The sequence below is a fragment of the Perna viridis genome, chromosome 5 (genome assembly GCF_037379345.1).
Source record: "Perna viridis isolate PV_CMFRI_1.1 ecotype Kerala chromosome 5, ASM3737934v1, whole genome shotgun sequence".
Taxonomy (NCBI): Eukaryota; Metazoa; Mollusca; class Bivalvia; order Mytilida; family Mytilidae; genus Perna; species Perna viridis.
The window spans coordinates 31,158,083-31,181,868 of NC_142449.1; the positions used below are offsets into that span (position 1 = coordinate 31,158,083).

The 23,786-nt window shown below is 34.3% G+C and overlaps 2 protein-coding genes across 2 annotated transcripts; both read right to left on the reverse strand.

The window, feature by feature from the left end:
- Nucleotides 1-3,334: 3,334 nt before the first annotated feature.
- LOC148617059 (BTB/POZ domain-containing protein kctd15-like) lies at nucleotides 3,335-8,603 on the reverse strand. Its single transcript, XM_088581621.1, has 3 exons — nucleotides 8,082-8,603; nucleotides 5,835-6,045; nucleotides 3,335-4,545 (listed from the first exon to the last, which is right to left on the reverse strand). Exons 2-3 carry the CDS (start codon nucleotides 6,011-6,013, stop codon nucleotides 3,924-3,926), a joined length of 801 nt encoding a protein of 266 aa, XP_088437747.1. The 5' UTR covers nucleotides 6,014-6,045; nucleotides 8,082-8,603; the 3' UTR covers nucleotides 3,335-3,923.
- A 3,646-nt stretch (nucleotides 8,604-12,249) lies between these two features.
- Nucleotides 12,250-22,866, reverse strand: LOC148617060 (small nuclear ribonucleoprotein-associated protein B'-like). The gene is made up of 5 exons (XM_088584350.1): nucleotides 22,736-22,866; nucleotides 17,435-17,698; nucleotides 16,180-16,348; nucleotides 14,857-14,937; nucleotides 12,250-12,410 (listed from the first exon to the last, which is right to left on the reverse strand). Exons 1-5 carry the CDS (start codon nucleotides 22,736-22,738, stop codon nucleotides 12,394-12,396), a joined length of 534 nt encoding a protein of 177 aa, XP_088440476.1. The 5' UTR covers nucleotides 22,739-22,866; the 3' UTR covers nucleotides 12,250-12,393.
- Between the last annotated feature and the right edge of the window lie 920 nt (nucleotides 22,867-23,786).

Here is a 23,786-nt window from a genome sequence, read left to right on the forward strand (position 1 = left end):
AAACATATGCACTAAAAAAATGTAGTCAGAATTTTTCAAATAGTCTACATCCAATCATGTTTTAGTGTCCTTAAATGAGTGGTGGACAGGGGTTACTTCACCCCCTGCTACTCTCTCCTAGTCCACCGCCTCCCACCCTCCTGACCACCGCTTTAATTCCCGACCCTTTCATTTTACCCCGGGTTATAATATTGTTCCCATCCATAATCCCCGCTTTCGGTATTTTTCGCTCCCCCTTTCCCACCCTCAAACCACCGTTTCTCATCCCTTCAACCACCTATTCCCGTTCCCTTAACCGCAGTAGCCCCATCGTTCGATCCATCCTCTCTCAAATTCCAGTGGATTACAAAATCACTGTCACATTAGACAAGTGGTCTTCTTTACAGGTTGATTAGAATGCACTACCTACGGATATTTAAAGATATGTTAATGTTCAATACAGGTGGTTCCTAAGGCAGATTTGTAAATTTCAATACTTGCAAGAAACGACTAGACTAATTATATCCATAGTCTTGTACATTCACCGCGAAGAAAATATGTATACCGTGCTGTAAGGGATACGATATGTTCATATTATAATTAACCCGAAATATACAATGGTAAAGAAATGCATACAATTATAGATTACTCTTTTCACTCATTAATTCAGTACAAAGTAGATGCTAAACAAACAAAAAGAAACGAGAAACATTTAATTTCGATAAGAATTGCAAAACTCTATTAAACAAATTTGATACGAAGCAAAACGATATAAAAAGGAGAGACGTGTGTTCTTTATGGATTGTACTAGTCTAAAATGATCAAGAACATATGCCCCCGACGTGGAATAGGTCGTCTCGACAGCTGTGAAGGTCATGGACATTGAGAACTCTTGCTGCATGCATGGCGGGATAGCACATAGCGTCAAGGAGTTACTATGGACATGAAAGGGCTTACATTTTATGTTGCTCAGCTTACACCAATTTTTGGACCGCAGTTTAAATTTGCGGTTACTAATGGGTACGCCTTTCAAAAGATCTGACTTAAGTATTGTTAAGTTTTGCCAATGAACACACCAAAACTGCAGATGTAGAACAGCATTATTTAAACTATCCGAAGTACATCACTAGTGTGGTTAAAGAAAGTTGTGGATACAAAATGATCATCCATACAAGGGCACTGACGATAACCACAATTATTCGGGTCTTCAATGGCATTATGTACTAAGTTTCATAAAACCCAACCAAGCGGTTACAAAAGTGTGACAGACGAACGGAAGAACATTCCCATCACTGTATGTACCGCTCGTTTTAATGCGGACAGGGTATCATAAAAAATTGTCTGATAGACATAGAGGTTATGTACCTATTAGGTTTTACTCGTAGTGTGTGTACACAGAAAAAAAATGTTAACTAACTGCGCCTGTTTTTTTTTTATTCTACAAGTGTCAGTCACGTTGTAATATTTCACCATATGTTTTCGATTCAGTTATAAATACGTCCTGAATATATTGCCAAGTCATTTCAAATTATTTCGGTTTAGGATTTCGTTTATGTGTTATAAAATTACTAAATTATAGTGCATAGAATAATTGGCGAAATATCTTGTATAAAATATCTAGCCTCGGGTAGCTTTCGTCTAATCCATAAGCTTTTATCAATTCGCCTTTTTTTCTTTTGTTAGCTTAACAAATGCGCTTTGCAGTCTTGTTTTGCTGTAGGGCGAACTATGTTCTGAACACGCCGTTTTAATACATTTCCATTGCCAAAGGCTAAATATACAAAATGGATTGACGCGAGATCGTAGTTTCTCTTAGGAATATCAACTTTCATTCTAATCTTACCCGTGGCATAATACACGAATGTAGATTTACTGTAATCAACTTAACCCTCGGGAGCAATGTGAAAATGTACGGCAATTTGTCGACAGAAAATTGTCCGATTAACCGTAGACCTTTTACAGTTATTAAATGTATGTATAATCTGGTTTTTATTTGGCATTGTCCGGTACGAGAAAGTTTTCACACCTGCAGTGCTAGACTCTGTCTCTCACAACGTTACTGTTTTTCGTGCACACATAGCAATTTTAGCTAGCCATGCATGTTCAGTTGCACTAACTTGAGAAAACATAGAATAGAATGAGTTTATTTCTACAGTTATGCGACAGGTAAAAGTTGAAAGTTTTTTTGTCTTATGCAATTAATGCATTGCCACTTGTTAAATTTTCGGCCTGTCTGTCCGTCGAGCGTGAAAAATTCCTTAAAGATTTTTATTTAAGTATTTTTTTTCTCGCCCGTTATGTAAAAATATCACATCAACTTTCCAAATAATTGGATGATTTAAGCCACATTGCGTTTTTTTAATAACATATTAATGTACATAATAATTGAGGCCGACCATAAAAAAAAGTGTTGGTTTGCTGTTTATCGACCTACTCGTTAAAATCTACCTACACTTTTAGAGCATTGGTTTCACCTTTAGGCATTTAAAAAAAGAAATACCTACCTACTCGCATTTAAAATTGTAAGTCGATTAACAGCAAACCAACATTTTTTTAAGGATGGCCTGATGGACATTGAGGCCTATATCCGGACCATTTAAGTATACATAGATACATTTTCTTTTTAATGTAATACTGCAATTCACAAATCGAGTGCAAGATTAACCACATTTCATAATTCGAGTACCTATAAAACCTGTTATCCGATATATCTAATTTTGGTTTACCATCCATTGTTAATGTTGAAACCTTTAGTCATTTATTTGTTCATTTTTGGAATGTACTGTTTAGTTTCCAGGTAATGTTCCCTGACGACCCATCGACTTGTAGGACTGATTGCATGGCGACTATTATATAGAAGAATATATCTCATTGCTTCTACAATCTCCATTAACCAGCACAAATAAGCACAAAATGATCAAGTGTATGCACTGTAACAACACTACACAGAGCTTTTGGTGAAATACCACTATAAAAAGCCCCATTGCTTTTTTATGTTAAATTAAACAATTTTCAAGTTCACTATCTTTTTGAAAATTTGTTAAAATGATCTACAACAGGTTTTATCACAGAGGGGACCCTTTAAAGACTGTCTCAAAATTGCAGCATACCTTTAATGACTTCTAAGAGAGGACGGTGAAGTGAAAGAAGACAGGTGCTGAAATACTACTTTTTGGAAATTTGACAAATCAAGGGCTTTATAAGATCTGGGCTCTAAAAAGATTCTCTACATTTAAGATAAAACCCGTTGTATTCCAATGTGTGTCTGGCATGATAAGCTTTCAGATTATACCAGATATCATAGTGATATCATACCTATTATGAAAAGTATAACAAAAACGATCACTTTAAATGTTTTAACAACTTTCGAATGATTTTTACTCTGACATGTTTTCATTCCAATACAACATCTGGCTCTCCATAGTCAAAATTATGCATTGAACAAAGGTGGTGATACGAAATAAAACTGGACAATATTCCAATATTGCAACAATTCTGGCTTTGGGTTTTATTTTTAATATCAACATAAAATCTAACAAAAATATATAGAAAATAAAAGGGGGAACAAAATACAATACTAATAAAAATGGATTTCTACAATATGCCGTTTTCAACTACACAGATCGCATAACATGTATCAGGCACGGATCCAAGGACTGGTGTACCGGGCGTACGCCCCCCCCCTAAATTGGTATAAAAAAACATTTCACCACAAGTTTCACCACAAGTTTCACCCCATAATATTTTTTGCCTTGCTTTGCACGGCATTTAATTTAATTTACGCCCTCCCCTTAAACTCAAATCCTGGATCCGCTCCTGTGTATTTTAAAGAAACCAACGGCATTGGGGTGATTCTTGACTGGACACCGACGGCTTTGGGGCAATCCTTAATTGGATATCGATGGAATTAGAGCAATCCTTGACTGGACACCGACTGCCCATATTTATACCTTTTTACAAGTACTCCGAGTAAACAAAAATTCACTGAATTGCTGTCCCTCTACTCCGCCTCCAGTGGATGCCTCAACGTGAAAACTATGGTTCAGAAGTCTTTGAAACACTTGAATGGAATTAAGTTTACAAAACCCGTTCAACGGAAATCGAATCACATAATGGCTGTCCAAGTTGAAACCAGAGTTTCTAGAATCCATCAAAGCTGACGACAGTTCCGGAAATACTTCCTCAAGCAAACGTTTTTCGGCACTTAGAGATATTCTTTCTCCGAGATCTGGACTTATTGATACTGCAATGCAATCACAAAACTCTTTTCCAGTTACCGTGCTGGCACAGACAGCCGAATCTGGTTTTTCGCTTTTAATGTTTTTCACTTTTCGTATCACCTCTAGATGGTGCACTAAGCCATGGAGATCGTAGTATTTTGCCTCTTCGTATAATTGCTCATATTCGTTAAAATTGTCTGGTAAGATAACTTTAGAGTTTCGGAGATAATTGAGAATGTGACGAAAGGAATCCCCATCACGGTCGATGAAGTAGTGCTGCTTGAGTGTGTCTAGAACGATTGGAATACTTCCGTTAAACATCTTTGCAAGTTTGGATTCCGGATATCTGCAAAGAAACAAGTTTAAACATTAAACCGGAAGAGATAGCAAGATTTCTCATAACTTAATCAAATTTACAATAAACACAATCAAAAACATAAATTCAGAAACATAAAACCTGAAAAACAAACAAAATAAAACAAATAGCAATGACAGACAGGTAGTAACCTGTTTGATTCTTCAAATTTGTACACCCCCAAGCTGCACACTCCCACCGGCCTAAAAAGCTGGGTTTTTTTTTATTTCTTGAACCAGTAATTGTGAAGGAGTAGTTGATTGATTGATTTGTTAGCCCTAGGCATACTAGTATTCTTCAACGCAAACAGTCATTAACTTTTAACACTAAGATTAGAAATTAAGTCATACACCTCAAAAATGTAGTTCTTTGGATGTATCCTACTGCCACTCTAAAATTGTGTATTTAACTTCTTTCTGTGTAATGAATATTAAAATCTTACTTCGAGCGGTATTATTCGAGCCAGTAAATAAGATTGCCACCAGGGGATATTTTTTTCAATATCACGAGACCTTCCAATTAAGCTTAAGTACAAAATCTTTCCGGGCATAGGATTTCGTTCTCAAGTAAATCTTTCAAAAGTTTGAATCTTGTCAACGCGGAAAATTGCTCCCCGAAGGCCTGTCATCAATTTTGAGTAATAAGGCTGAAAAAGTCTGGCGGCTAGTCATAGATATATTTGGTTATTATGAACACAACATTTTGTGACCCTCAAGGTTTAATAAAATATTAATAAAAGAGATGAGAAATTTCACGAACACTTGAGCGGATGTTCTTATAAAATTGATTTTTGAAGGAATACAAAAGTATCCACAACAATCCTTCTAAAACTTGTAAAGCAGAAACTGTTGCCTTTGGCTTAAAAACGCCTGCGTACAGAAATCTTTCACAGAAAATGTCTAACTTTTCAATACAAATGTCTTACAGCCAAATTATTACTGGTTGGATTCTCTAAGAATAACATGTGTGAAAAAATTAATCAGGAACAAAACAGTGCACTAAGTTTGCGAGGGTGGTATGAACTACAAGTTTGGTATAACTTCAAATATCTTTTTTAATTTATTCCTTTATGGAAAAAAAATGTTAAACTTGACTATTTTCTATCATGCACAGGCTTTTCTCCTACACAAATATATAGTATACATTGCAATAATGTCTATGTCAACTAGTGACCTTTCACGACCTTTCACCGACGTAGGGTCAAAATTCATCCACAAAACTCTTCTTCGTAGACAGAAGTAATATGTATCGAATGCTGCTAGCTTTACAAATTTATATACCTAGTGAGAGTCTCGAGGGATGCTGTATATATGGTGCCTCCTACATCTATATGGACAGGTGCTGTATACCGCGTTGGCGTGGCCGGACATGGCACTCCTGACATGGGAATCTTGGAGTAGGTTCCATTGTGTAGTGATCTAGGAGAAACTGATGATTGGTTGGGACCAGGAGATGTCATTGTCCATCAAATGTGTATTCCAAAATTTAAAGCTGGAAAAAATCAACATGTATACAATTTAGTAATAAAAAAAGCAGGAACCGCGCTAATTTTTATCCGCGTTTGTAGTTCCTCTATTTTAATTGTGGCTAAACTCCCACCCGTATACTACTAAACTCAATGTCATCGTTTTTTTTGTCCACTTTACTTGCTGGGATGAATCTTTTATTATCTAAATAAATTTCAGCAGACCTTACGTCTTCTTTTCTAGTAATCTTTTATTAACTAGATCCCCCCTTTTTATTTACTCCTATGCAATGTGGCTGCAGAGAAAAGGTTATGGTACTTTTTTTCAAGACACCAATTACAATATAAGAAATTTATAGGTTTTGTTAAACGTTCCCGTTGTCACCCTGTCAAATGCGGTCAAACAAGAGAAATGATCGTGAATAGTAGAAGAAAGATGTGTGTAAGGCTCGTCAACGAACATGTATTTTCAGTTTCCAACAAAACTTTAACTTTAGAAAAAAATAGAGGATGTCTGTCAAAATCATTACCATTTGCAAAGGATTGCGTCATTGATTCGAACAAACTAACCCCCCCCCCCACCCCTCCTAAAAAATCAAAAGGAAATCCTTCGGCCTATATATTATTGCATGTTAATACTTTATAAATATACAATTTATATCACGATACGATTGTTAGCCCAACTAAATTTATGTTGACCGTTATTTGATTATGTTGTATTTTTATTATATTTAAGCATTATTGATACATTACGTTTACTAACATGTTCAAATATATTATGTATTTTCTGAAAAAAAAATGACGCCCTTCTCCTAAAAATTATTTTTTCCCTTCTCATTCACACCAAAATTGTTGTTCACGATCCATACTATCATCTTCCACGTTCACACTCGTTATAGATTTGTTCACGATCATTGGAATAGTGTGGTTGTTGAGCTGCATTTTAATACAATTTATTATATATTTAATAAGTTCCTAAATCTTTTTTCAAAGCTGTAATGTTTCACAAATGTTCGTAAACCAAAGCGGCAAGTACTACAGTTTTCATGAAACTGCATACATGTAGCTTTAAATATATTAACTATGAATAGTTACAAGCACAGTGGTGTAAAGTTCTCGAGTTCTACAATGGCGGATCCAGAGAGGGGGCTCCAGGGGTTGTAACACTCCTTTTGTTAGAAAATGTTGCTAATTTCGTGAAAACATTAGGCAAAATAAACATATAATCACCTGGAACCCCCCTTTTTTTCTGGACCTCCTTTTGAAAATCTTTCAATATCGTAAACGAAAAACAGCTCGTCAAAAGTCAGGTGAAAATACTATACTGCTTAACAGAGTAGTGACATTACTAGATGGAAATCATATACATGGTTTCATTCGGCAAAAATAATGCAAAATAATATTGAACCTTTTATACCTACGGCAATTTTCATGTTTAAACGAACAACTTTTGTATCTTTTTATATAATTTCATGCTTTATGAAATAACGTTCAAACACGAGTTTTTAAATTATAAAACTTTACAAATATAGTTATAACACCTAAATATTGACAAATCTAAATACCATTATAATTTCGACAAATATCCTCAGGGTAGGTTTTATTTTAGTGACAATGTAAGGGGAACATACCACGGGGTTTGAATAATATCAAAATTCGCTTGATTTACGATTTCACCGTATGTACTGTACCTAATATGGGTAAATTTAATTTCCAAAACGCATTATATCAATTGTTCTAGTGATGTTGATCGCTCTTCCCGTCATTCAATCTGATGAAACTGTTGAAACCTAATTGACTGAATCATATTTTGATTATAGATTATCGAATCTAAAATCGATCAACGCCAAATGTCTTTACTTAAAAATAGCATTTTTTGTTGTTTTTTTTTATTCTATTTATTTCTTATCAATTGTACCTTATGTAAACAAAGGTAATTGAAACACGTCCATGTATATATCTTTGCCCGTAATGAATCACACGAAATATAAAATTATCGCATGTAAGGTAATTAATTTACAACTTATAAATGAAAAAATAAAACATACAAGTTTCAACTTACCTTTACGGTGAAATCAACAAAAACTATTTTATCTTTTAACCTCCAATTTTCCCAAACTGCCTTGATCCGCTTCTATCATTTAAATGAGCTTTTCTCTGGCGTCTATATTAAACTGGCGGGTATTTTACCTCCGGGCAAAATCATATTAATGCGGCTTGTTCTATAGTATGCTATCGGCTCCTTGGTAACATTTAGGTCACGTTTAAATGAAGAAATATTGCCCGAGGCAAGGATCCATAGCAACCTAACAGATGCTGCTGTTCAAAAGTCTTTGGCACAATGCATTCATCAGTTATTTATACATTGTTAAATGTCACCGGGCTATACTTCTGTTCATCTGTCTTAATGTGAAAATTTCTTTTACTTATTAATCAAAAGGCGTTGATACATGTTTGGAAGTACTGTAAATAGATTAAAAGATTATATAGATTTGGAATGCGTGGTGCGATGCCCTTTTTTTATGTTGATTTGTTGCAAAAATTAAATATGAGGCAGGTGTAATCTGTAAGAGGACGAAGTTTGATATTTCTAAAACAATAATTAGACACCGACCATTTATTTAACGGGGTGGGGGGGGGGGGGGTAGCTGGGATTACTCATGACAGAAAAGAAATGATTCAATATCCCCCCCCTGCGAGAATAAAATGGTCTGTGTCTAATGGCTTTAACAGTTTTACATTGACTAGGATTTATAATTATTTCATAAATACTTTAACAAAACCTAAAGATATGAGCTACAAATTGATAACATTTGGTTTTTGTCAAAGTTACGAAACTAGTTAATACCCTTACTCAGTGTTTCAGATTAACTTCCTGTCAAACTAACAGTGCTTTTAAGGTCAGGGATTAAATTTGTATTCTAATATGACGTGTTTCAAAGCTCTAAAGACCACAGCCATGGTAGAAAATGTGATACACACATGACCAACATTCGTGCAACGCATAGGGTGCGTCTATTCAAAATTATGATGAACCTAGTCCTATTACAATCGAAATAAATTACGGAAACTCCATTTTATCATTTTTTTTAACCACGGGCTGGCCGTTTACGTTGTTATTTAACTCCTCGCTATCGCTCGGGGTGAAATGATGCGACATAAATGGGCAGCTCGTGGTAAAACAATGATAAAATGGAGTTTCCGTGATTTATATCTCAACTGATAACCGTTACGACTTATTCCTATATTATGATATAAAATACTTTGATGGAACTCATGACTCTGCATTATCATTATCCTAAAATATATTAATAAAATGATAGTAAAGTATTACATTGGAATAAATACGATTTAAGCTTCAAAGAATTAACCTGAAGAAGTACGAAAAGGTATCCCAGAGACTCTGAATTAAACCCTCAACTTCAATTCAGATTGTAAGTATAACATAAAGAATTCAGAGTTTTGTTTAAATCGGTGCAGTAAAGGAACTTCTAGTATTAATAATTGAAACAGCTGCACTAAATTTTACAACCGTCCCCTCTTTTACTGTCCATATACAATCGCTGAAATGAAAAATTGGTTCATGGAGACTTCACTCCCCGAAGACAAACACTATATGATAAATATTATTCAAAAAATCTATCAGAGCTTTATGAGTTATTGTCTGACACACACACTTATATATATATATATATATATAGGAAGGTCTGAAAAATTCCCAACGATGTTAGAACTGTCAAAATTGTAATTTTTTTGGTCGTTCCCTCCGCGGGACTCGAACTCCTGTGACATCTATGGCAACACCGCCTACACAAATTCCAGCGCCCTAGACCACTCGGCCAGCTAGGCTATATAAGTATAGCTTTCGCTGGCCGGGTCATTCCTCCTCGTAGGATTAATCTAGGGCCGTAACTTAGTACACGATGTATGGTAGTACGGGACAGTTCATTTAGATGTTATTATGTAGGATAGACGAACAAATTAATGATGCATCTCAGAACAAGTCAATATTGTACAAACGTCTCAGAATGTGACGACTATATTCGTTACACTGCTCCATCGGATCAAATTGATACAGAGAAGATAATGTAAACTGATAGAGGGGTCTGAAAAATTCCCAACGATGTTAGAACTGTCAAATATGCGATGCAAATTTTTGGTCGTTCCCTCCGCGGGACTCGAACTCCTACCGCTGTGATATCTATGGCAACACCGCCTGCACAAAGTCCAGCGCCCTAGATCACTCGTCCAGGCGATATGTACTGATTCACAACTTTTCGAATTCTTTACTGGTCTGAATTAAAAATAGTCGCGCACTTACTAGTTGAAAATGGTTCAATATTACTTATGTAAATTATAAAAAAAAAGACACCAAAATGTTGTCTTGAGTTTCTACCTCTAGAGGTACCCGTTACCTCTGGTTAATCACTCATTTTGCGCTTATTTTTAATGGTCACCATGAACTCGTTGATCGTTACGGTGTATCCATGTGCACCATGAAAACTGATTTGTTTTCCTTTCCTCTTTCGACTTGACTTTTTATGAGCAACTTGGCGGGTGTGTCTAGAAGAGCAGAGGGCGCTTACCTTCCGGCGCACCTGGTCCATGCTCCCAGTATCTAGTGGAGCCCGGGTTGCTCATTTGCTTTTGTTACCCTGTATGTATTACTTTACTTACGTATGTTCTTTGCTGTGTTTGCCTGGACTTTGTCCCTGGATTATATTCTTTTGATTTCTACTAGAATCTTGGTTCCTTTGATTACTCTTTTAATTATGTGTGTAAAAAAATGTTGATATACTAAGAAAGATAATCCAATCGGACAACATTGAAAATTCCATGGCGACAATATAAAAAAACCCACATAGCAAATAATAAAAAACGCACCATATAACAGGAAAAAAAACAACACAAACACAATGCTGATCAAAAAGGACATTTTCAAAAAGTCTAATTTGTGTGAAATGTACATCTTTATCGAAAAATGCGCTAGTTTCGACCTGGACAATAAAGTTATATATTAGCTATGATGACTGTCTGTGGATAGCTCAGTAAGCATCTCTCAATATATATTTATCATTATTCAGATAAAAGACCAAGGTGACAAATTCCCAAATAAAAAGATTTGTTTAAATTATTTAAAAATTTCAAGTCTATTTTAGAAGAATTCGATGGGCTACTCTTAAGCAATCATTGAAAGCATATTGTCTTCGATTAGTTTTGTTTTTATCAATTTTCAACATAAATTCTCAATTTGACTGCTTTGCATATAAAAATGCTCTTCTATCATAAGTTTTCAGGGGACACAATCGTCCTCCTGAGGGTTTTCTTAATTTACATATACATGTTTACCAGTGGAATCAATTTCAGAAATATCCGAGCCTGAATCACTCACTCATTTCATTTTTGGCCTTTCAACGAGGAGTCATTCAACAACTTCAACCAAACGAAGATATTTGATGGCCTTATTGTGAGAACATCAATTGAAAATTTTCTTCTATCATTGGTATTCAAAACATTGGCTAAAAACAAAATTTGTTCACACTATTTAAATAAATATCAGATAAACAAAATAATTTCCTTAACACAAGATTTACAAAATCTAGACACTTTAATCAATTCGATTTTTCCACCAATTTTACTTGGTTAACATCACTGCTCTTCACTTCCTGTTTATAAATGGTAAAATATCCATGATAGGATGAATAATTTGACTTATAAGTGTGTTAAAATGAAAATATTAAAGAAATTTTATTCTTCCAGATACTGCAAGAAATAAATTCCCTAAATCTAAATTTATAACTAAATATCTTTCAAGGCCAAAAAGGAGTCCCTCAAATCTTGAGTTGATATGAAGACTAGATCTTAATTTCTTAGATCTTAAATTGCAAGAAACATATTTACTTGTTATAAAAGAGGTGTTGAATGATATTAAAGGATTTACATTTGGACTATATTTTTGTGTAGTGCTCAGAAATAGTAGGAAAGTTGCACCGATAGACTAGTGACATAAGGTATTTTGATCCTGAAGGATCAAAAACTCAAAAATAAGGCAAAATTTAGATAGCCTTTAAGACTACCATGAAAATTTTTCAAGTCGTCCTTTTCAAATTTAGGGTGGTACAGGACTACTGTTTAGTGTCGATCCCTTCAGAATGCATTGTCCTCATCATATTCTTCATTTCAACATTTCTAAAGGTTCCAGGTAAAAAAAAAAACAGGATAACTAAACATCAGGTAGGGATTTCCATTTATTATGTACAACGTAAAAAGAAATGTGAATGGCAATATGTATCATGATCTTTATGGTCCATGAAATAAAATGAAGTTAATGTCAATGTCAGTCACTCTGAACTTCTCTCTCTCACACCATATTATTAGTATCTGGGTCCACCTGAAAAAAAAAAAAAAAAAAAAAAAAAAATTAAGAATATTGGTTTGGCCATTTATTTTTTTTTTCACATCAACAAAATTGAAATGGTATTAAAACTTCCGTCCTTCATTTTTTGTGTAAATAAGGTTTATTAACAATTATATACAATTTTTATGAAATTTTCCTCTATTCATGTTAATTGCCAGTCCCATATGTCATAGTTTCCTTTTCTCATTCATCTACCCTAACTTGACATTTCATGAGGAACTTGGCTATTGTTTCTAGAAAAGCAGAGGACACTTACCCTACCCTTACAACTGGTTTATACTTCCAGTTTTCAGTGGAGTCCAAGTTGTTCAATAAGTTTTGTTCCTTAGTTACTGTGAAAGTACTATTGTTTGTGGGGTACCAATATTCGTGGTTTTCATGGGAGTGCCAATCCACGAAATTTCATTCCCATCGAAAAGATTTCCATCGATGTGTATTCTGAAAGCCTCAAGATCATAAATTCAAGAATCCACGGACTTGTGTTTCTTTCCTAATCCATGATTTCAAGTACTTCCAGTAATTTGGTTATTTCATTTTCAGTTGTGTGTACAATATCCTTGTCTAAAATTTATCCTGGGAATATATTCTTTTGATTTTAGCTGGAATGTTGGTACCCTTGATAACTCAAAGAATATTGTAGAAGAATGTACTCCAAAAAACAGGTTTTAGCTAGGATTTTGAGGGCTTTAGTCACTTTTGCGTAAAGCAACAACATACTATGGGCAGCAGAATTTTGTAAATAGTCAATAGTATCATAAACTAAAGACTTAAGCACGCTTAATACACATATTTCAAGTTTACAGATACAGACATAACAATAAATGTTACAACAAAAAAACTTTTATTTTCTATAATAAAACGTGTGTTACGTATTAAAGTAAAACAGTTACTATTAGATAAAGAATTTTTACATCATGACAAAACTTTGATGCATTCAGTTTTAAAAATAGCTACTATTTTTTGACAACAGCTACTATTATGGTATGACCTGACACCCAACTAATAAGAGAAAATTCTCCTGTCCTTTGCCAAACACCACATCTCAAGAGCCCTCTTCAACTAAAACTCCTCAAAACAGAAGGATTGAGACTGAGCTTTAGAAGAGAATTGACTGATGAAACCTTGAACCTGTTCCTAAGATAGGTCTTGATCAGATTGTACCTACTAAATCTCCTCTCAGTCACCAGAAGATAAAGCAGTAACTACACAGATAGAAAAGAGCTTGGCCACATTGGCATAGTCAACTGTAAGTTGTTGCTCCGTGATGTTTAACTGCTGGGTGGTATTTTTTAGTAACCTTTGACTTCAGATCATGAGTCGAATTGAAGAAGTTCGTAATCATTGTGATTTCGTTTCAAGAAGAAAAGAGAATCATAAAATAAATATTTATTGTTGATTAATACTTCCTAACTGTCCGGTATTGCATTAAAATCAATTGAAATCCATTAGATGACCAGTCACACATCGGAGACATTGTCTAATGTGTGCATTTCTTAAAATAGATAGCTATATGTGCGAGGTTTGTGCAGGGTTTGTTTTTATATGGGAGTAAATATCGGTCGGCATCTACTAAAGATCGAAATCGTTTAACACGACTAATCCTTAAAATAAGGATATGTATAAGTTATATTTCGAACGTACTTAAAATCAGAAATGTCTCAAGCAAACTCGAAGCTTTTTTCAGCAGTCAAAAACGACCGGGTGAAGACGAATGAGAAACCCTGGGATTATCTTTTGTTTTCCTAATGATCAAAAGATTGATAAATTGTTGTTATTTTAAAAGGATTATAAATGATGCACATATCAGGGATACCAGGTTAACAACAATAGAATTATTTCAAACCTGGTTGACCAGGTAATTACCAATTGTGGGGTCATTAACTTGTCAGAGCGTAAGGCCAGGTGAAATTATGCAACTTTCAATTGACAGTTTTCAACATTTAAGTTGAAGGAGACAAAAATTTATCTGAAATACTTTTTGAATGGATTTTTTAATACACTTTTCAAATTTTAAGTGACGAAAATGATCTAAAACATTTTCGTCATTTATGAAATCCTTTCGTAAATGTCGAAAATGATGAGCGCTAGCTAAATCACTGCAAAAAAAGATTAAAAAGTACTTATTTACTATGCTCTTTCACTTAAGATAACTCCTAAGTAAAGGAACTATTATTAACAAGTTACACGTACACTCGCAGCAGTGAAAATACAAGTGTAAGAATTATACAATATGGTCCAAAATTAAATAAGCTGTGAGCAAGTAATGATAAATTATGTTTTTGCAACTTGCTGAGTTATGCACATACATTTTAAGTGGGTGAAAAGTAAAAAGAACAAGGTAATGAATTTGTCAGTACACTTCTTGACAGGAAATGCATTCATTATTGGATTGAAATACAAAACATTATTTAAACCCTACCTCTGTACCCTCCTCTCATTCCTCCTCCTCCGCCACCTCCACCTCCCCTGTATCCACCACCTGGTGGGCCTCTTGGTGGACCTTAAATGGATTAAATATATCATTTAAAATTTTACCACATTGATATTGTTATACTGTTATGTACAGTCGAGCCTCAATGTGTCTAACTTGGATTAGTCGAAAAACATGAACTAATTACAAAGTCCCAGCAAAACTCCCCTTACTCCAATACAATTTTACCTTGGATGACTCGAACTTGGATGAATCAAAACCTCGGATAACTCGAAGTAATCAATCAGTCCCCTCGGTAGGACCTTGAGGTTAATTAACCCTGATGTCTCCAAGTCAACTTATTAGTCGGAAAACTAATTACAAACCATGATCGGAATGTGTTTTAACAACTATTAGTGTGGCCTTTAAAATTAATTTGTTGACACTCTTTATGGCTTGATTTGTGTATTTAATTAATTCAAAATTGCGTGTGTAGTGAAAAGAAATAAATTTTATTATTTACGCGTCGGAATTCACACTAACAGTGATATCAGATTTTTTTAGTTTTGATATATATTTTTTTTAATACAGATAAATTTTAATGGTATCCGACTATTTAATGAAACATCAAATAGACGATAGTAAGTGTATTTCAACGACTACATTCATTTGGCTAGTGAATTTGAAATTTCATCGTAACAATGTAGACCACATGGTTTGACAAATCTCCTGATTGTGAGTCAAACAAATAACAGCATGTTATGAACTATGACGTTTTCCATGTAGAAAAAATAAAAAAAGAAATTTCACTAAAACACTCTGTGCCATTCAGTATTTCAAACCATGATATACAACATACAAAAAAAAAATATTCCCATATGTAACACAAGACATTACGAAGTGCTGTGTAAAGTGAAGTCATGTACATGTACAAGCACAACAAATGATGTAAATGCAGAAACAATCATTGACCAAACCACTAGTATATCTGGTTTATCTCGACCTCAGATTACACGAACCTCGGTTAACTCGAACATTTTTGCACTTCACCTTAACGAGGTTCGACTTTACCTACATGAAGCAATATCTGACAATCAACAGGACACTCCATTTACCTATTAATTTTGAACTTTTACTGTATAATAAACTTTTGAGAAAATACATGCTACTGTTATACAAATAAGCTTTTTTTTTTACTTAAAGTCAATATTACAAACATCTTGTAAAATATTTTTATAATACTGTTAAGAAATTGGCTTGTACAAACAAAATCTGCACACTGATCCAAGCAACTAGTTCAATCACTCTCTGTAGACCATATCAATATCTTACCTCCCCTACCAGGCTGCATACTTTGGTATGATGGACCCCCTACACCTCTAGCAGGGCCCTGTAGTCCTGGGCCACCACCACCACCACTTGGACCTACACCTCGTCCGGCTGCTCTACCCATACCCTGTCCAGGGCCAGCACCAGATAATGGTACCCGGGCAATTCCCTCCTGTAAATTTGATATAAATGATTGGATGTAAAAAGTATCATTTCTCTTAAAGTCAAAATATATGAGATAAGGTGTGTTGTTTAATAGAAGTTATTGAATAAAGTAAACACTCATCATACAGCCACCTTTTCTTCTAATGCTTGAATTGCAATTTATTGGGATAGGCGATAAAGTGAGGGGCGATAAAATCAGAAATGAAAATGTTCTTTCAATGATCAATTGGAATAACCTGTAAAGAATTATCATATTATAGTATTATAGCATAATTATCAAAGAACCATCCATTTAATGTTGTGAAAAAGTTATCTGATTTTCAAAGTACATTTGATCTGAATATTGTCCACTTATTTCTGAAGGCCTGTCTTCTTTAGTGAGAGGAAATGTATGTCTGCTACCGAATTGAGCTTGAAAGACCCCTGTCAATGTTCATGAACTTGGAAAAAGTTATGAGAGAGACTAAGGATAAACTTCTAGGTCATAACAAATGCAGGGATGATTTTACAAGGTCTACAAAGCGGAAATTGGCAAAATCCAAAGTAAATATACAATAAAAAAAATCGTAATGGTAAAATCCAGATTTGAAATAGCAGAATTCTGCTAAAAAGCAGAAAAAAAATCATCCCTGCTAATGGTACATCATCATTCATTAGAATCCAGTTAATATAGACTTAGTGACTCTCAGCGAAACTTAAAATTCACATTTTTGTTAACTGTCTTTAATATGTGATTTATATTTTTATTTAGTGAAATATTTATGACTGGCTGGTCATGTTCAAAAGTAATCAATTTACAAACGAAAATTGTTGTCGAAACACGTCAGCCTATCAAGACCCCAAAAGTGTTTAAATCAGTGACCATTACGCTATCAATCATACACTTTTAAATAAATACATGTAATTAGGGATTAACTGGCTTAATTTATGATATTTCATTTAGTACAGCTTTCCCCTAGTTTTGGTCCATGAATTTGGAAACAATATTAAAGAGGCTTCCTATATTGAGCACTGCATAATGCTAGCTTACAAAAAATTTGTCACACAAAATGGATATGTGGAAACAGAGAATTCATTCTTGATTGTTCATTACCTCAGCAGGAGGTGGCCCCTCGACAGTCATTGAAACTAGATGTTCTCCACGTAACAACACCAATCCCAGAACTCTCTTCTCTTCTTTATCAGAGCTTTTGGAACTTTTGGGTTTGATTTTACGGAACTCATCACAGTCTCCTAAGATTAAATTCATATGCTTGTCAAAAGCTTTGAAGGTTCCTATAAATGTTCGCCCATCCTGTAAGGTGCATCGCATCCTGTAGTTGATGTGCTGCAACATCTTGGAACTTCTTCCTACAGTCTGAAAATTGACACACATGACAATGTATACAATAATTTAATAAGATGTTGAAGTCTTTAACAATAAATTGCTTTGTATATCGCTTTGGGAAGGTCCAATAAAATTCCATGAATGTGTCAGACCAAATGTCTGGTTAATTATTTTATCTGTAAGGTCAGACAATATACTGTTTAATGCTGATCAGTCATAAAAAGTAAGTTTCATGGTTTTATAAATTTATTCATGTCAGAAATTACACAGTTGGTACACCAGATGTGACACAAACCATAACTCATAACTTCTCTTCTTCCTGAAACTGATATATAGCAACAGTTGTGACTGGCCACAGGTATCACCGACTTGAAACAGTTGAAATAGGTATGATCTCATTAGAGGTTAGTAAATACACATGTATGTTGCTTCTCAAGTATTTTGTTGGACCGGCAGATTTGTTTTAGGACAAAAGCTTCGAAGCTGCCAGGCAGAATGTAAAGTGTCAACGACTTCGAAATGTCTGCACGTGTAGAACTCTGTTGATTTTAATTTACATTGCAACTAAGCCAAGGATGAATTTGTTTAGAGGACCTTTGGGCAACTATGCTGGACAGTTGTCATCCTGGAATGCTGTTCTTGATGTTAGTGTAGCACGGTACAAATAAAATTGAATGCAACGATTCCAATGATTCTGAACAATTACGGGTGGAAATAGTATTTCCAACCTTGTACCAGTGCTCCCTTTTAACCACTAGCCCGATGCCCAGGGCTAGTGAATTGTGTACTTTTCTTGTTATAGGCTAGTTGAATCCTATCCAGTCATCTACTATTCTGGCAAGTTGTTAAGATTTTTGAAGGAAAGGACTGTTGTACCCTGTACATATATAAATGAACACAAATGGAACTATTCATTTGTTCACACACATTAACAATAAATGGTTAATGACACAATATCATACATGTATGTCATTTAACATAACAGGTATTATGAATATACATGGTTCTATAGGGGTGGATCCACACACTTTAAAAAGGAGGAGTGCCAGCCAGGTTTTGCAAGAAAACAGGCACATGACTATTTATCATTCAAGTAAATTTTACACTTGTACACAACAAATTTTTCAATAAAAAGGAGGGGTGCTAGCCCCTGCACATCCCATAATCTGCCACTACTGGATTCCGTATATTAATGGCCAGAAAAGGCATCAATATCCAGTTTGTACCTTCAGATTAAGGAACTTAATGAAAGTGCTATTAGCACTGGAGGTTTTTGATTCTTGTGAAAACATTACTATACATGTACACTTAATCTCAATGATAACATGATGTAAACTACATGTCACTGTTTAATACAGATTTCAGAGATACATGTATCTAAACCTGTAAATCTTTGGAGCAGTCCATGTGGGAGATTCCTCCCACAACACTGCCTCATTTAAGATATTTTAAAGTAAGAAATTTTTCATGAAAAAAATTTGCATAAATTTCCCCCCAACGAGGAAGATTTGATCTGTAGACTGTAATACAATAGTTAAACAGTATTCAACCTCACACAAATTTACATATTTTATTTTATTTAATCCTTTTCAAAAAGTTCCCCTAACGAGAAAGGTTTGATCTGTAGACTGTAATACAATAGTTAAACAGTATTCAACCTCACACAAATTTATATATTTGATTTCATTTAATCCTTTTTAAAATTTTCTAAACCTGTCCAAAAATTAATTTGGAATAACATTTAAAAATTCTGCTGAAGAAAATAATTTCCTAGAAGTACATAAATTTAAAAAAAAAATATATGCTTTTCATCAATTTGAATTTTCACGTCAACGTTTTTTTACAATTAAAAAATACTGAAGAAAACACAGATTTTGACTGATCAAGTGTGTTCAATAGAACATGGGTTAAGCAGTGTTTATTCTAGACTGTGCCCTTGCACCATTGGCAGGGATATTTTAAGCATTGCACACAAAAAGTGTGGCATGTGGGCCTAGCGGGTGCAGAGTATCTCTGAATTTCCTGATTTTTTTAGTTCCTTGTCCTGATGCTATTTTCAAGCTCCTGAATATACATGCACAAACCAGATGTTACCATCTTTTTCTGACTATACATCAATATTTATTTTCAGCAAAATGTCAGCCATGATTTATTGTCCTTCTACTTATATAAGGATTTTTCTAGAGAAAATCTACAAGTGATTTCATTAGAATTTATTACATTGTATTGTTTTTATTGATAATATGGGGTCAACTGCTATCACATCTTAGGAAAAGGAAAGTCATCAATGCATGTCAACAGGGTTTTAGCTAGGATTTTGAGGGCTTTAGTCACTTTTGCGTAGAGCACGAACGACATATGATGAGCAGCAGAATTTTGTAAATAGTCAATAATATCATAAACTAAAGACATAAACACTCTTAATATATTCATTTAAAGTTTACAGATACAGGCATAACAATAAATACAATAAATGTTACAACAAAATAACTATTATTTTCTATAAGAAAACGTGTTACTTAATAAAATAGTTACTATTAGAAAAATAGTAAAATAGAAATTTGTTTTACATCATGACAAAGTTTTGATGCATTCAGTCTAAAAATAGCTACTATATGACAACAGCTACTATTATGGTATGACCTGACACTCAACTAACAAGAGAAAATCCTCCTGTCCCTTGCAAAACACCACACCTCAAAAGCCCTCTTCAACCTTAAACTCCTCAAATCAGAAGGATGGAGACAGATCTTTAGAAAAGAATTGATTGATGAAACCTTGAGCCTGTTCCTAATATAGGTCTTGATCAGATAGTACCTACTAAATCCCCTCTCAGTCACCATAAGATAACGCAGAAACTAGACAGATAGGTTGGCCACATTAGCAGAGTCAACTGTAGAATGTTGCACTCTGTAAGCAGTTGCTGCATGATATCTCTTGCTGCTGGGTGGTGATTTTTTTGTGACCTTTGACCCCAGATCAAGAGTAGAATTGAAGACGATCGTAATCATTGTGATTTCGTTCAAGAAGAAAAGAGAATTTGTAAAATAAATATTTATCGTTGATTAATACTTCCTAATTATCCGCTATTGCGTTAAAATTAATTGAAATCCATGAGATCACCAGCCACACATCGGAGACATTGTTTTTATGTGCATCTAAATTTCTAAAAATAGATAGCTATATATGTTGCGAGGTTCATGAAGGGTTTATTTAAATATGGGAGTAAAATCTGTCAGTATCCATTAAAGATCGAAATCGTTTAACACGATTAATCCTTAAAATAAGGATATATGTAAGTTACATTTTAAACGCACTTAAAAGCAGAAATTTCTCAGTCAACTCGAGGCTTTTTTCGGTGGTCGAAAACGACCGGCTGAAGTGAGAACCCTGGGATTATCTTTTGTGGTCCTAATGATCAAACGATTGATACTCTGTTGTTATTTTAAAGGATTATCAACAATGCACATATCAGGGATGCCAGGTTCACAACAATAGAATATACTTCACAGCTGGTTGACCAGGTAATTACCAAGCTTGGGGTCATAAACTTGACAGAGCATAAGGCCAGGTGAAATTATGTAACTTTCAATTGACAGTTTTTAACAACATTTTTATTTAAAGTGACGAAAATTTATCTGAAATACTTTTTGAATGGAATTTTTTTCATACACTTTTCAAATTTTAAGTGATGAAAATGATTTAAAACATTTTCGTCATTTAGGAAATCCTTTCGTAAATGGCGAAAATGATGAGCGCTAGCTAAATCACTGATATCAAACTGGTGACCGAGTGAAATTAAAAAAAAATAATCTATCAGTGTCGCTATCCATTTATGGATGAATACGACAATGTCATACTAAGTCATCTCTCAGTGCTATAATAAAACATTTGAAAGAGACCTTTTAAAAAAAGTACAAACTTAAAAGGGTAAGAAAATTTCAGAACTTCCAGAAAATCATCAGGTTTCATTTCAGTTTTGTTCATGTCGCAAATATGTGGTTTACAAATTTGGGCCTTTAAGTTGAAAAGTTAGGAGTGAAGACTAGGCGATTATCGAATTGGGGAGTGTACAGAAGGAAGACTACAGATTGAAGCAAGTTTTATTACAAGTAGTGAAGTACTTAGTACATTAACCAAGTTTCTATCCATATTCAAATTTCCGCAATCCATCATTATACGGACTATTACATGTTGTTTACATGCGTGGCTACCACACAAATTTAAAAAAGAACTTTTTATATAAGTGATGGAAAATATCATATACAGTGAATATATTTTTTCATCAAAAGTGAGTTTTTTTTGTTTTTTTTTTAAACTATGTACATGTCTTTCTGTTCAGAAAATTTGTGACAGAGCAGATGTGGTGATCTGCTCTTTAAAACTCTACTGTATTACAAGAAACTTCAGATGTTAGTAGCATGTTCCACTGAATGAAGGTATATGGATAGTATGAAAATTTGTAAGTGTCTTTCTTTGAATTAATATGTTTATAATGGTAGCGATGTTTAATTCTGATTCTATAATCTATTGTCAGATAGTACAAGTAGATTTGTTGGGTATATTGCCAGTTGAAGGTGAATGATCTTATAAAATACCACTAGCCTCGTCTGAATACACCTGAACTGTAATGTTGGCCATTGCAGATGTTCTAGCACATCTGAAACTGAACTGTTATATCTTTTGCAAGCGAACCAAGCTGCTCTGCATTGGACCATCTCTGTGTGGTTGATTTGTTTTATATTATGTGGGTACCAAACGCAGGCACTGTATTCAAGCTTCGTACTAGCGACATGTATGCCCTTTCTTTTACTGTTTAGCCTTTAGTGCGAGGGCACTTGCAAGCCTGTTGCAACACAGAGTTGTGTGCATGAAAATGCTTTTTGATGGAAAACAACGCAAAATAATATATCTATCAACATTATTCTTCATTGTTTACAAAGTAAAAGGGACTGGTCCCCCTTTTTGAAGATGTGCCTGTGCGCGCGCTAATGCACATGGGTTAACTTTAAAATTCACTTTGACTACAAACTATGGTTTCAAGCGTTTCATTTGTGTAAAATTTACCATTTTTAAAGATTATTGGGCGCCGATTAATCAAGATTGATTTAGGCGCCGGCCACAAACATTCAAGACGGAAATCGTCAGTAAAGCGTCAATAACTCCCTCTATACCGGAAGCAGTACATTTGTTTGAACATTACAAATTGTGTCATTTTAACCGTAGTCGCATTCAATTTCCCTATCGTTAATCGTACAAGTCTACTAACAAAAACAAAAACAAAAACAAACAAAACAAAACAAAACAAAACAGCGGTATATACAAAATTACTCCTACAACGTAAGAGGTTGGAATTCCGTTTCTCCATACCCCAAGGTAGGATGGCACCAAGTCAAAAAATAGCTTGCCAGACAACCTCTAGCATTGCTGGAGTAATACAAAATCTGCAGTCTACCCTAATTATGGTACGAAGGTTTACTCAGTCTTCAAGACAAATGGGTGGTCCTGGGCGGGCACGTGCATTTTCATCCCGGTGTGGTTGTTCAAGTGTCTTTGACATATACACCATACCCATTCTCTTTATAAAATGTATTTAGTGGGCGAGTAAGTAAGTAGTTTTGTTTTTTGTGCAAGTGCTCAACAAAACAAAATGCAAAAATGTGCCGGTTTTGCGCACGTGCGGGAGCCTATATTTTTTAATAAAGTAGATAATGAATTGAAAAATTACATATTCTTTTGTTGTTAATATTACTAGGTAGTGAATACGGCGTTGGTGACTTCTGATCAAGAACTTAAATAGATTCTTCTACTATATAGTGAGACTACTTCACATTTCTGCATTCAAAATATAAATCATTTTAAGAGATTTCATTACACTATTACCCCGGTACTTTTACCTGCTTACTCAAATCATGATAATAATGGATATTTAATGCTTACTTCGTCGAATATTGTTTACAAACTTATACGTATCATGTTTCGCCTTTGAACAATTTGCTACCCTTAAAATTCTGATATATACTGTCATTAATTTGGAAGCCAAAAGTGGACAAAGAGTCCCTTTTTTTCTTGTATTAAAACATGACTTTTTAATATTGAAAAATATAAATAAATAATT